This window comes from Bos grunniens, chromosome 1 (assembly GCF_055505025.1).
Source record: "Bos grunniens cultivar Pamir isolate PY7600 chromosome 1, Bosgru_T2T1.0, whole genome shotgun sequence".
NCBI classification, from domain to species: Eukaryota; Metazoa; Chordata; class Mammalia; order Artiodactyla; family Bovidae; genus Bos; species Bos grunniens.
The window spans coordinates 30,929,647-30,944,606 of record NC_141165.1 but is presented as its reverse complement, the minus strand read 5'-3'; the positions used below and the strand labels follow the sequence as shown (position 1 = coordinate 30,944,606).

The window sequence follows — 14,960 nt, the reverse complement described above, 5'->3', positions numbered from 1 at the left end:
TATATTAACAAAAAGTTACATTGATATTAGTTCTTACATTTCTATTATACTGTTTTATGTTTTCACAGCATTTGATGACCAGTGACGATTCGCCAATTATAGAATATTATCCACCTGATTTTAAAACTGACCTAAATGGGAAACAACAGGAATGGGAAGCTGTGGTACTAATACCTTTTATTGATGAGGTCAGTGCATGAAATGGTTATATATACACTTGTATTTTAATTAGAGATTACTTCACATAAATGAAGGAGCAATGGATTTTAATCACCATTTATGTTAATGAGTTTTAACTACTCTCATCTTTGTTCTGTGCATCAAAACTTCTGTGTATGCTAATTATAAGGAAGCTGGCATTGCTTTACTAATATTAGACCAAGTAGGCTTCAGAACAGAGAGTATTACCAAAGATCAAAGACTTAAATAACACTATAAACCTACTTAACCTCATTAATATTTGTAGTACAGTATACCCAGCAACTAAGGAATACACATTTTTAAGTGAAAGACTGTTCACCAAGATTATTTGGTAAGGCATAAAAATGTCTGAATAAATTTAAAAGGGTGAAATCATAATGTGAATGTTCTCTGACCACATAGAATTAAGTTAAAAATCAGCAACAGATCTCCAAAAATTTATAAAAATTTTGAAATTAAATAACACACTTCTAAATAATCCATATATTAAAGAAATTTAAAGGAATATTTGAAATGTTTTATCTGAATGATAATGAGAACACATATCATAATCTGTGTGATAAAATTAAAGCAAGACCTAAAAGAGAAACTTAAGGCTCTAGGTGCTTATACTAAACAAGAAAATATTTTGAAGTAAATTAAACTTCCTACCATAAGAAGCTAGAAAAACAAGAGCAATTTAAATCTAAACTAAGCAGAATGAAGAGAACAAAAAGACAGGAGCAGAAATCCATGGAAAATGAACAAACAATAGAGAAAAATCAATGAAACCAAAAGTTGATCCTCTTGAAAGATTAATGAAATTGATAAATCCTAGGAAGACAGATCAAAAAAGGCTTAAAAAAACTAGAGCACCAGGGGAGAACACATAAATTTAGAGTGAAAGAAGAGGTGTCCTATAAATCCTATAGTTATTTTTAAAATTGATAAGGCATATTGTAAGCAATTTTATGCCAACAAATTTAACAGCCTAAATGAAATGAACACAGGTCCTTAAACATGATTCAGAAAAACTGACAGGAAAAAAAACATAAAAATCTAAGTAATCCTATATCTTTTAAAGACATTTTAGTTCATAATTTAAAATCGTCTCAGAGAAAAATTCTAGGCTCAGATGTCTTGATTTGTGAATTCTAGTAAGCATTCATGAAAGAAATAATACAAATTTTATACAAACTTTGAGAACATAGAAGAGGAATAATCACTTCCCAATATATTATATTAAGCCAGCATAGTAGTCAATGATACTATAAGAAAAGAAAATTACTTGATAATATTCCTCCTAAAGTAGATGGAAAACTTTTAACACAGTCAAGCCAGATGGGATCAATAATATAGAAGGATAATACTCATAACCAAATGAGATTTATTTTAGAAATATAATATTGGTTTTCAATGTGGTTTACCATGTTTGAGTATTCAACATCCAATTTTAATAGAAATGCTTAACTACTAGAAATAAGAGGGAACTTCCTCAACCAAATATGTGAAGTCGCTCAGTCGTGTCCAACTCTTTGTGACCCCATGGACTGTAGCCTACCAGGCTCCTCCGTCCATGGGATTTTCCAGGCCAGAGTATTTCCTTTCCCAGGAAATCTTCGCGACCCAGGGATCAAACCCTGGTCTCCCTCATTGTAGGCAGACGCTTTTACTACTGTCTGACCCACCAGGGAAGTCAAAACCAAATAAAGTGCATGTTTAAAAAACCCATGGAGAGAGGAACCTGATGGACTACAGTCCATAGGGTCACAAAGAGTCTGACACAACTGAAGTGATTTAGCACACACGTATGCACTGTTAACAGTATACTTAATAGTAAAATTTTGAACGTTTTCTTCATAAAATCAAGTTTAAGACAAGGATATTTAGTCTAATCAGTTCTCTCTAATACTGTACTAGGAGTCCACTGTATTAAGTCAAGGGAAAGAAATAAAGGCATGTAGATTAGAAAGGAAGAAGAAAAATTGTTTTTATATGCACATAACATTGCTACAAAAACAGAAAATTCTAAGGAATCTTCAAAAAGATACTGTTAACAATAAGTAAATTTAGCAAGGTCACAAAATATAAAATCTATACAAAATTCAATTGTTTTTATATATACTAACAAAAAATTGGAAAATATAAATTTTTTAAATAAAAAGACTTTTACTTTCAGTAGCATTAAGAAATATAAAATACACATTTATAAATTTAACAGCATACACAGTGAAAACTACAAATAGTGTTGCGATATGGAGACGTGAATAAATGGAAGAATATACCATGTTCAAGGAATAGAAGATTTGATATTGATAAGAAATAACCTCTTCGCATATTGATCTTTGGGCTCAACATAATCTCAGCAAAAATGCAGCAAATGTTTGTATAGATTATCAAAAATCCAGTTTTAAAGTTTGGATGAAATTACAAAGTATCTAGAGTAGCCAACGGAGAAGGCAATGGCACCCCACTCCAGTACTCTTGCCTGGAAAATCCCATGGACGGAGGAGCCTGGTGGGCTGCAGTCCATGGGGTCGCTGAGAGTCAGACACGACTGAGCGACTTCACTTTCACTTTTCACTTTCATGCACTGGAGAAGGAAATGGCAACCCACTCCAGTGTTCTTGCCTGGAGAATCCCAGGGACGGGGGAGCCTGGTGGGCTGCCAGACGTCTCTGGGGTCGCACAGAGTCGGACATGACTGAAGCGACATAGCAGCAGCAGAGTAGCCAAAACAATCTGTGAGAAGAACAAAACTGAAAGATTTTCATTATCTGATTTCATGATTTATCATTAGGCTAAAGTAATCAAGGCAGTATGTTTCCTACATCATAATAGACATAGATCAGTGAAACAGAATAGAGGCCAAACAACCTAGATCTATACTTGTCCAGTTAAATTTTCAGTTAAGACATCAGAGCTATTCAATAGGTAAAGAAAAGCTTTTTAACAATTGGTACTGAAACAGCTGGCTATAAATGTGGGCAAAAACCTGTATATTATTGTCCAGAGCAAGTTATTTGTGATAACTCCAAACTGGAAAAAAATTCAGATATCTTTCAATGAGTGAATGGATTAAAAAAAACCTGTAGTACATTCATATAATGGAATACTACTCAGCAATAAAATGAACTATTTATATAAACAAAGGATGGGAAAAAGTTCATTTGACTGAAAAAGTCAATCTTAGAAGGTTTTATATGGTTCCATTTATGTAATATATTTGAAATGATGAAATTATCATAAAACAGGTCATTGGGGGATAGGGTATGACTATAAAGGGATAATGTGAAGGAGTTTCTTTGCAATGATGTGACAGTCCTGTATTCCAGTCTTAGGGGTGGTTACATGAAGTTTCCGTAGTGGCTCAGATGGTAAAGAATCCGCCTGCAATGCAGGAAACCTGGGTTCGATCCCTGAGTTGAAAAGATCCCCTGGAGGAGGGCATGGCAACCCACTCCATTATTCTTGCCTAAAGAATACCCTGTGGACAAGGACCCTAGCAGGCTACAGTCCATAGGGGTTGCAAAGAGTCGGACACCACTCAGCAACTGAGCTCACACACATGAATCTGCACATATGATAAGAATTCCATACTGTTGTACATACACAGTTCAGTTCAGTTCAGTTGCTCAGTTGTGTCCGACTCTTTGCATCCCCATGAATCACAGCATGCCAGGCCTGCCTATCCATCACCATCTCCCAGAGTTCACTCAAACTCACATCCATTGAGTCGGTGATGCCATCCAGCCATCTCATCCTCTGTCGTCCCCTTTTCCTCCTGCCCCCAATTCCTCCCAGCATCAGGGTCTTTTCCAGTGAGTCAACTCTTCGAATGAGGTGGCCAAAGGACTGGAGTTTCAGCTTTAGCATCATTCCTTCCAAAGAAATCCCAGGGCTGATCTCCTTTAGAATGGACTGGTTGGACCTCCTTGCAGTCCAAGGGATTCTCAAGAGTCTTCTCCAACACCACAGTTCAAAAGCATCAATTCTTCGGCGCTCAGCTTTCTTCACAGTCCAACTCTCACATCCATACATGACCACTGGAAAAACCATAGCCTTGACTAGACGGGCCTTTGTTGGCAAAGTAATGTCTTTGCTTTTCAATATGCTATCTAGGTTGGTCATAACTTTTCTTCCAAGGAGTAAGTGTCTTTTAATTTCATGGCTGCAGTCACCATCTGCAGTGATTTTGGAGCCCCAAAAAATAAAGTCTGACACTGTTTCCACTGTTTCCCCATCTATTTCCCATGAAGTGATGGGACCAGATGCCATGATCTTCGTTTTCTGAATGTTGAGCTTTAAGCCAACTTTTTCACTCTCCTCTTTTACTTTCATCAAGAGGCTCTTTAGTTCCTCTTCACTTTCTGCCCTAAGGGTGGTGTCATCTACATATCTGAGGTTATTGATATTTCTCCCGGCAATCTTGATTTCCAGCTTGTGCTTCTTTCAGCCCAGCGTTTCTCATGATGTACTCTGCATATAAGTTAACTAAGCAGGGTGACAATATACAGCCTTGACATACTGCTTTTCCTATTTGGTATTTACATATAAAAACTAGTGAGATCTGGAGCTTCCCTGGTGGCTCAGACAGTAAAGAATCCACCTGCAATGCAGGTGTCCTGGGTTCGATCCCTGGGTTGGGAAGATCCCCTGGTGGAGGGCATAGCAACCCACTCCAGTATTCTTGACTGAAGAATCCCCATGGACAGAGGAACCTGGCAGGCTACAGTCCATAGGCTCCCTAAGAGTCAGACACAACTGAACGACTAAGCACACTGAAATCTGAGTAAGTCTGTAGTCATGGTGTACCAGTGTCAGTTTCCTAGTTTTGTTAATGTACTGTGGCTATATGTAAGATGTTATCATTGGGTGAAAAGTACATGGGAACACACCATACTAATTTTACAAATTCTTACAATTCTTCATGTTTTTGCTATTGTACACAATGCTATGATAAAAGTACTTATGCATTTATGTATTCTTTTTGTTTGTTAATATATTCTTATGTATTGGTAGTTTTATTTTTATAAGGTAGAATCTCCAAAGCAGAAATGCTTGATTAATGGGAGTGTATGGTTTTTGTTTTAATTAATTCTTTTTCAAAAAGACTGGTCTAATTCACACCATCAATACTTGAGAGTACCTACTTCTCTGCTTTTCTAATCCTGAATGTTATTGTTTAATTTTGTCCAGTCTACTGATGATAAAGAATGCCATTTTATTATTATTCAAGTTATTTTTACCTGCTCCCTAACTTGATATATTTTTATATGTTTGTCTTTTGCATTTTCCCTTTTATAAATTGTTTATATCCTTTCCCTCATTTTCTTTTTTTTATTTTGAGCAACTGTTTGTATGCTAGGAATATTTTTTCCCAGTGTGGCATTTGCCTGTTGGTTTGTTCATGACCTCTTTTATTACATACATTTTCTTTTATTAAAAATGTCTTTTTCCTTAAAGTGGCTAGGCTTTTTTCTGCCTTACTTGAGAATTTTTCACTACTTGATATACTACTTATAATTGATAATAATCACTACTTATAATTGATAAGTAATTATCAATACTTTCCTAGATTTTCTTATAATACTTTGTTGTCTTATTACTACTTATTTTATATATAGTATGATATTGAAATATATATGTGCTTTCTTGGACAAAGCACATATGGACAAAACATTATTTTAAGTGTCTGGAATACTATGTTTGACATATATTTGAATTTGTTTTTTAACTATTTGTCTTTTTCTTCTCTGTGGGTCTTTTGTGGTGTCAGTACTTAAGTGTTTTGCTTATAGGTGATTTTATAAAAAGATAGGATCTTATAAGACAAGTTCTTGATAACTTTTTAGTTCAGCCTTTATTATTCCAGTATGAACACTAACATCATTTTTCCTTTGAAAAATATATTTTAAACCATTGTGATTTTCATTGGAATTGCATTAAATATAAAAGATAATCATAAATTTGAATATTTATATATTAATGCACATTTGCAATGTGAGAGATTAAGGAGCAGTGAATTGTGATAAATTCATATTTAAATTTTGATTATCTGCTGTTCTTATCCACACTTTAGTGGCTGTTCTTGGAGTAATATTTTCAGAGGAATTTGTAGTGACAAATATTCTAGGGCCCTTAGAAACAAGAATAGCATATCAGTTTTTCATATAATTAAATTGAAAAGATTTCTATTATTAAGAATTTTTCTTTTTAAGAACACAAATAGTAATTTTGTTTTTTGAGGGGAAAGATTCATTCTATGTGTTAGGATTACAGAATTTTTATGTTAATGACCTCTGTCTTCAATCTTATATTCAGAAGCGGTTGTTAGAAGCCATGGAGACATGTAACCACTCCCTCAAAAAAGAAGAGAGAAAAAGAAATCAACATAGTGAGTGCTTAATGTGCTGGTTTGACAGCGACACAGAGTTCACCTACCCCTCTCCATGGCCAGAAAAGTTCCCACCCGTAGAGCGATGCTGTGCAAGGTAATGTGTGGTAATTCTTCAAAAACAGAGAGTGCAAAAAATAAGATAATAAAATTAACTTTTACAAAGCTTTTAAATATCTATTTCGAGAATTAACAGATAATTTATGACATGTAAGCAACTGGTAATGAGTTACATCCAACTTTCCAAGGAATTTTCTCTGTCTGTCTCAGTTGTTTCTGTAGTTCTCTGCTTTGGTCCAATTCTGCTTCTCTGTTTCTCTCTTCTATTAAAGTTATTCCCCACCCTACTTACTGCCCCTGGCATCCCACGGTGTATATCTCTTCTCTTCCTCAAGAAATGTGTGAATTTTTATTTTCATTGCCAGTGTCTACTCCCAGCATTTTTGACATGCTATGACTTTACCTTTTACATTCCCTAACCACCCAACAGGAAAGAAGAAAAGCAGGAAATAAAAGAGCTCCTCTCTTTTCTTGCCTCAAATCCATTTCAGTCCATTTCTTCTTTCTCTTCTTCATTAAAATGTTTTCCTTGTTTTTTCTCTTTTCTCATCTTCCCTGCAGTAATACCCAGATGGAAGTTGAGTTGCAGATAAAGTAAATGTCTCTCCATTACAATTTTTCCTTTTCTTAAAGCAAAGGGAAAGATGAAATAGACATTATAAAGTGTTTATTTTCCATTCTGGGTTTTGGAAAATGGAAGATGTAGAGATTTGTAATATGTGTTATATATTCCTTTAGTATAAAAATCATATATACATGTATAATTTATATATTATACATATTTATGCATATATATGTATTATATGTATTCTTAAATAAATGGGAAAATTTCCACTCAGTATGTTACAGTCATGGTTGTGTCTAAATTAGTAACAACAGAGAATCTGCTGCTTTATATTTTCTTTTTCTTAAAGGACAAATTGTTATTCTCCTGTTTAAAAGCAAGGGTAACTCTTGCATAATACTGAAGGGATGCTGAAAAACTATGATTGCTTGTAATGTATGAATTTTAAATCAAATACCTTGATTTATTTTCTAGGTATAAAATAATATCATTAGATGCTTGGCGTATAGATATAAGCAAGAACAACATAACCAAGGTTGACCAGAAGGCATTATATTTCTGTGGATTTCCTACTTTGAAACACATCAAACACAAAGTCAGTGGCTATTTAGTTCAGAAATTTTTTACTGTATTGAAAGTGAAGTAATTGTGGAAAAATAATTAAAAATTAAATTCTACGAATTCTTTTAAAGTTTTTTTTAAAGAAAAGTGGGGTTCAAGTGTTCCAGCAAAGCAGTCGTGGAGAAAACATGATGTTGGAAATCTTAGTGAATGCTGAGTCAGATGAACTTGTAAGTATTTTCTTTACTGTATATTATACATAAAAGCATTCTAGCTGCAGTGTGTTTGCCAAAGTAGTATAACATGTAGGAACTCCAGAAGTTCACAGGAAATAAGGATAGAGTAAAGAAACATTTACACAGATTAAAGGATGTGTATAATTGTGACATAATGAGCTAAAAAATGCTGGAGGAATTTTGAAAGATGAGCTGTGTGAATTTAGGTTAAGTACAGGTCTGTAGATAGAAATAGACTTAAGCAGGGTACTAACAGAAAGCTTATCACAAAGAGGAAGAAGGAGGAGAAGGGTATGCCAGTTGAAAAAAATAACATGAGCTGGGAATTACAATGAAAAGTAAGTGTGATATTAGCATATTATCTTTTTAACCTTTCTGTATGTCTGAAATTTTTAATACTTTTTCTTTTTTTAGAGTAAATGTGATGTATTTGAGGAGAAGGAATAGATAAACCTGACTGAAGCAGAGGACTTGTGTTGGGAAATAGCAGAAGATAAGGTTGAAAAAACAGATTGAGGCCAGATTATGGAGGACCTTGAATACCAGGCTAAGGAGTTTGGACTTATTTTTTTGTGACTGTTATCTTGAAATTGGTATTTTCATAAAAATTAATTTGGTAGCAGCATAATAGACTAAATTGCATAAAAGAGAAATGGAAGAAAATGGAAAAGCCTGTAAGTTGAGGTTGTGGTTGTAGAAGCCTTAGATAATAAAGACATAAACTGTGAAAGTGGTAATAGATCTAGATGAACAAGACTAAATTCACAAGTTCCGTCATTTGTTCAAAAATAGGGGATGAAAAGAAAAAGAAAATATTAAATATGACTGACTCTAAATATCAGACTAATCAATTGAAAAATTTATTGGAATAAAGAAGTTAAAATGGGAGAGGGACTTGTTTGAGGGGATAAATGATCAGTAATAGAATTTTAAGTTGGTTCTAGAACATTTATCTGGAGCTGCCCTGTCAGCCTTTCTTAGCAGGGTTCCACAAGAGATTTAAGCCCCAATGTGCTAAGTCATCCATTTGCTTATAAAAATTAAATTAGTTTTTATGCATTTAGAATAGTACTAGTTATGTATCATCCTTAGGAGAATTAGTAAAATCCCTAGTCCAATTGTTTTTTGTGTTCTGTGGTTCAGATTAAAAACTTCAGTCAAGAAAGATTATACTCAAAAAAAAAAAAAAAGAAAGAAAGATTATACTCAGTTGAATACGTAGAGCTGAGGCTTGGAGGGCAATAGGGATATGCAGGTCATGAGCAGGGAAGTGATGGCTGGGGCCTTGGGGCTGACTTCCCTGAAAAAAGGGAATTCTGAGGGTTCAAGGGTATAAAGGGTATAAAGGGTTCACAGGTATAAAGGGTAGAAAAGGAGCCAGTAAAAGTGAGAGTGCTCAGAGAAGAAAGAGAATGATTCCCAAGTTAAGTAGTATCACAAAAGCACGAGCAGATGGTACATGCAGTTCAAGAACAGTGAAAACTAGGTCTGTGAATTAGACCTAGTGAATTAAACTAGGTCCTTTGGTCACCATTATTGGACTTTGAGAATTCCATTCCAGTAGGTTGTTGGAGGCAGAAGTCCAGTTCCTGAGTACTAGTCTGCGACTAGTTAGATGGAAAGTAAAGGAAGCAGATCTTAACCCCTTAGTTCAGAAGTTTCTCATTGAAAAAAAGGCTGGAAACATAGCTGTAGGTAAAGAAGAGGCAGTTTGTTAAGCAGAGCAGAACAGTAGAGCTTCTTAAGCAGAGCAGTAGGGCTGAAGAACAACGGAGGTCTTAAAGTCACCGTGGAGGGAAGGGATGTGAAGAAATAAGGGATTTCCTGTAGGGCTTAAGTGAAAGGATTAATCTGGGCAAGTAGGATAAATTTTCCTCCAAATGAAGGGAAGTGTGGGAGAATGAAATTAGATATATAGAAAGGAAAAGTATAAGGGAGCCTAGTTCTAATAATATTGAAACTTGTTTTATCAGAATAGTCATTCTTTTATATGTTCACAGTAAGAAATGTCTTCATATAATAAATACAATAAAGTTACCTCCCAAAGTCTAAAAATAGTCATCTCTAATTATTAAAGAAATATTTGCTTATAATGATCAAGCATAATAAAAAGGGGATGAAAATTTATACTTCAACTTCAGTTTCTACTACAAAGTTGTCTAACCAATAGTAGTAATGTTTCCTTCTAAGAATTTTTACTTAAGATATTTTTCAAACAGAATATTTATACAGTAATCAGTTGGTATCCATGGAGCATTGGTTCCAGGACACTCGGTTGATCCTAAAATCCAGTGGATGCTCAAGTCTCTTATATAAAATGGTGTTGTAGCTTCCCTGGTGGCTCAGTGGTAAAGAATCTGCTAGCCAATGCAGGAGAAAATGGGTTCAGTCCCTGATACGGGAAGATCCCACATGCCTGCGGAGCAGCTACATCCATGTGCCGCGCCCCCCCCCAAAAAAAAAAGCTGTAATGTTTGCATATGACCTACATATATACTCCCTTTATTGCTTATAACACCTAACACAATATAAATAATTGTAAATACAATTTGTATGCTATGTAAATAGTTGCCAATATTTGGCAAATTCAAGTTTTGCTTTTTGAAACTTTCTGAAGTTTTTTTTTTCCTCAAAGTATTCTCTATTAGAGGTTGGTTGAGTCTGCACATGTGGAACCCATGGATACAAAAAGCTGATTGTACAGCATTTTATAGTTTACAAAGGTTTTTGTGTATATTATTTTATCCTTAAATGAATATTGTGAGGTAGATGTTACAGCTTCTCATAAAACTGAGACTCAGTGGGATTAAAGGATTTGCTTAACACTCTGTAGCTGAAAAGAAATAGAATCCAATTTTGAACCCGTGGTTTCTAACTTGAGATAAGTCTAGTGTTCTTATTTAATCATACCAATCACAAACGAAATCACATTTCTTAGATTCTTTTTTTGCTGTCCATCTGATATACAATAATGAGTAAAGCTCTTTTCTAGATATCTGTGCTGTTCTTTTCACTTTTTTCAGTTCCAATGAGAAAAATAAACAGATAATCATGAGAATAATAGAATCATAGAATTTTACTACTGGATGGAATTTTGTAAAGCAACTAATCCAGCTCATTAATTTTACAAATTAAAAACAATTAAATTAAGGAGATTGAAAAGCAGACATTGGCTCAGCTAGTTAGAAGCAGAACTAAAAACCTGAGTTTCTTGGTGAACATTATTTCTATTAATGTTGGCTATATTATGAGCAATAATACTCACGTTATAGGTCAGTGTTCTTTTGTTTGAATTTACTGAAATCTCTTTTCTCACCAAGTAATCTCATTTAGGATTAAAATCAGTGGGCTGTACTTCAGTAATAACTGCCAATGCTGTTGAAGAAATGAGGAGGAGGCAAGCTTCCTAGTGTGATATTTATACTGTTGAAAAGTACTTAAGTTGGTCATAGTTCCCGTCTAATAAGAGATTGGCAGAGGAGAAGGTTATGTTGGTAAACTTCCACAGATTCATAATAAATTATAAAGAGTAAAAAAAGGCAGATAGGTAAAAACAACTTAAAACTATTTTTTTAAAAAAGGAAAGGGGAAAAAACCAAAAATCTAAAGGAACAGAAATCTAGAAAGAAAAAAAAAAGAGTAGTTAGCAATAAAGGCACAACTTAGAGAAGAGAAATTTAAAAAGCAAAATTTGACTGGATAGAATAATTAAGTTGAAATAAAGTAGTGAAGAGCAGTTACTAGCAGGGAATAATTAGCTTGAATGATCAAATATTTTTATATTTTAATTACTAAGGTGGGGTTTTATAGATTTCAAGTACACAGTTGTAAACACAAGCCAGTTTTAATTATTTAATTTTGCCTCTGTAAAATTTTCTCTTGGACCTAAAACAGTAATGAACTTTTCTGCTTTTACTTTAAGAGTGTAGAAAATATAGCTTCATCAGTGCTTGGGAAGTCTGTCTTTGTTAATTGGCCTCATCTTGAAGAAGCTAGAGTTGTTGGTGTATCAGATGGAGAAACTAAGTAAGATTTTATTTGTAATTTTTAAAGTGTGTATATGCTTTGCTATTTGATGGCTTTTATTCATACATTTTGAAGAAGGAAATGGCAACTCACTCCAGCATTCTTGCCTAGAGAATCCTGTGGACAGAGGAACCTGGTGGGCTGCTGTCCATAGGGTCACACAGAGTCAGACACGACTGAAGCGACTTAGCAGCAGTAGCAGCATTCATACATTTTAACTGATACAGTATTTGTAAAATATTTACACTTTCTAGTGGAAATGAAAGTTCTCTAATCACACGCTTCAAGTTCAACCACTGTTGACATTTTATTGTACATCCCTTGAGATGCATATATTTTAGACACATATATTATTTTTACCCTTTTGCCTTCTTTTCCTTTTAATAGCTTGAAAGTTTCCATATCCTAATTCTTTTCTACCAGTTGTCATTGTTAGCAAATATATTTATTTCTGACAAGACTGACTAGCATATGTAACTTTACCTTTTCCATACCCTTCCCAGGTTTCATAACATATATCTTCTATTCTAAAGATAATTTCTTAACACTTTATTAAATTTCACAATCATTTTATCAGTGAGTATTTAGACAATCTATTCTTTGACATCTTTTATGTTTATATCATATAAACTTGGTCTGACGTCTTATTCTTTTTTCATGTTTAAAACTTCCTAAAGTAATTTTTTTTCCAGAGAAAATGTAAGGATGTTAATGCTTTCTGAATTATTACTTATCCAAAAAATTTTTTGTGTTGTTTTTCCCCCACATATGTTTGGAATTAGAAACCTTAGATCTCTGCAAACATATCTCAGTTTGTCTTGTCATTTAATTTTGTTGGTGAGAAGTCAACCCTAATATGAATCTTGAGGATTCTTTTTTAATCACCAGAATTCACTTCCCCTGCCTTTTTGTTGAAGTTTAGTTTTTTATTAGTTGTTGTTGTTTTTTTTTTAATGGATCATGCTTTTGGTCTAAGCACTCTTCACCTAACCCTAAGTCCCAAAGATTATCTTGAAATTTTTTTATAGTTTTTCCTCCTTTTGCACTTAAATCCATGATCTATTTTGAACTGATTTTTATATGAGGTATGAGGTCCAGTTTCATATATTTACCTATGAATATTGAATTGCTTGCTCTAGCACTGTTTGTTGAAAAAACTCTCCTTCCTCCGTTAGGTTGCTTCTACATCTTTGTCAAAAATAAGTTGAGCATATGTGTATGGATCTGCATTGTGGGTTCCCCATTTTGTTCCATTTGTCTCTGTGTCTGTTTTTATGCCAGCACCGCATTGTGTTGTTACTGTAGCTATGTAGTGAGTCTTAACCTTAGGTAGAGGATTCCTTCCACCATTTTTTTATTTTTCAAAATTATTTAAGATATTTTTGGTCCTTTGCCTTTCCATATATATTTTAGAATTTTTTTACTATCTATAAAAAATCCTTGATAGATTTTGATAGGAATTTTATTAAACATAATTTGGGGAGATTTGACATCTTTGTTGAATTTTCTGATCCAAATGGATCTCCTTTTATTGCTCCATTAATTTTAATCTTTGATTTCTTTTATCGCTATTTTGTTGTTTCAGCATACTGAACCTGTGCATATTTTGTTAGATTTATACCTGCTGCTAAGTCGCTTCAGTCGTGTCCGACTCTGTGCGACCCCATAGACGGCAGCCGATGAGGCTCCCCCGTCCCTGGGATTCTCCAGGCAAGAACACTGGAGTGGGTTTATACCTACATAAGTATTTAAAATTTTTGAAGCCACTATAAATGGTATTGGGCCTCCCAGATGGATCGGTGATAAAGAATGCGCCTACAGTGCAGGAGATGTGGGTTCAATCCCTGGGTCAGGACGATACCCTAGAGAAGGGAATGGCTACTCATTCCAATATTCTTGCCTGAAGAGTTCCATGGACAGAGGATCCTCTCAGGCTGCAGTCTATGGGGTCGCAAAAGAGTCGGACATTACTTAGCGACTAAACAACCACAATAAATGGTATTATATTTTAAGGTTCCGTTTCCCCTGCTAGTATACAGAAATATAATTGATCCTGTATATTAATTTTATGTCCTAAGACCTAGCTAAACGTACTTCCCTGCCTTTTTTTCTTAGAGTTCAGGTCAGTTATTTTGTAGAATTCTGAATTTATGTAGTTGTTTCCTATTAGTGTCATTTAAATTGGTCCTCCATCCCACATATTTCCTGTAAACTGGGAGTTAGGTATGGTGGCTTGATTAGGATCAAGTTAAACTTTTTTTCAGCAAAAATACTGTATTGAATTTGAGATTATTAATTCTTTAAAAATTTGTATTTTATTATGTATTTATTTTAATTTCTTAAAGAGACAGAATACTATTTGTTTTTAAATTTTGATTAAAATATTTTACAAGTCCTTGTTCTGAAATTCCTTTTACAGTTTTAAAAAAGGTTTTTTTTTGTTTTTTTTCTATTATACCATGTAGAAATTTTTTCACTCTGAAGACTCACACTACTGGAACTCTATGTTAAACCACAAATTTGGGGGTAATTTAATTTTTATTTTAATTTTCAAGGTTTTACTTGGAAGAACCTCCAGGAACACAGAAGCTTTATTTGGGAAGAACTGCACCACCATCTAAAGTGGTCCATCTTGGAGACAAAGAACAATGTAATTGGACAAAAGAAGTACAAGGAATTTCAGAATAGTGAGTATTATAAACAGTATTTAATGTCATTGAACTAGAATGTGCTGGTCTAATGTACTTATTTTTTAACTGATTTTTCACTTAACACTGTGGTCACATCTTCATTTTATATATTAAAAAAGTAATGAGTTCTAATTTAAAATAAAACCTAATTAAAAGCAGTTAGAACCTTGTCCAGTTTGTCAGTAAAATACTTCACTACGTACTGAAAAAGAAAGGAAGGAAGGAAAGACATAATCACTTACCCT

General features: G+C 34.0%; 1 protein-coding gene across 7 annotated transcripts in view; it reads left to right on the top strand.

Annotated features, from left to right (window-relative positions):
- XRN1 (5'-3' exoribonuclease 1) overlaps positions 1-14,960 on the top strand; it is a 112,325-nt gene that overhangs the window by 32,746 nt on the left and 64,619 nt on the right. For all 7 annotated transcript variants that reach the window (XR_015156697.1, XM_086381393.1, XM_086381302.1 and 4 more), the window contains 6 exons: positions 69-188; positions 6,505-6,674; positions 7,677-7,797; positions 7,895-7,993; positions 11,922-12,025; positions 14,581-14,712. Coding sequence is in view for 6 of the 7 variants with exons in the window: in XM_086381393.1 (XP_086237519.1) it covers positions 69-188; positions 6,505-6,674; positions 7,677-7,797; positions 7,895-7,993; positions 11,922-12,025; positions 14,581-14,712 (746 nt within the window). In the remaining variant the exon portion in view is untranslated. The remainder of the gene's footprint in view (positions 1-68; positions 189-6,504; positions 6,675-7,676; positions 7,798-7,894; positions 7,994-11,921; positions 12,026-14,580; positions 14,713-14,960) is intronic.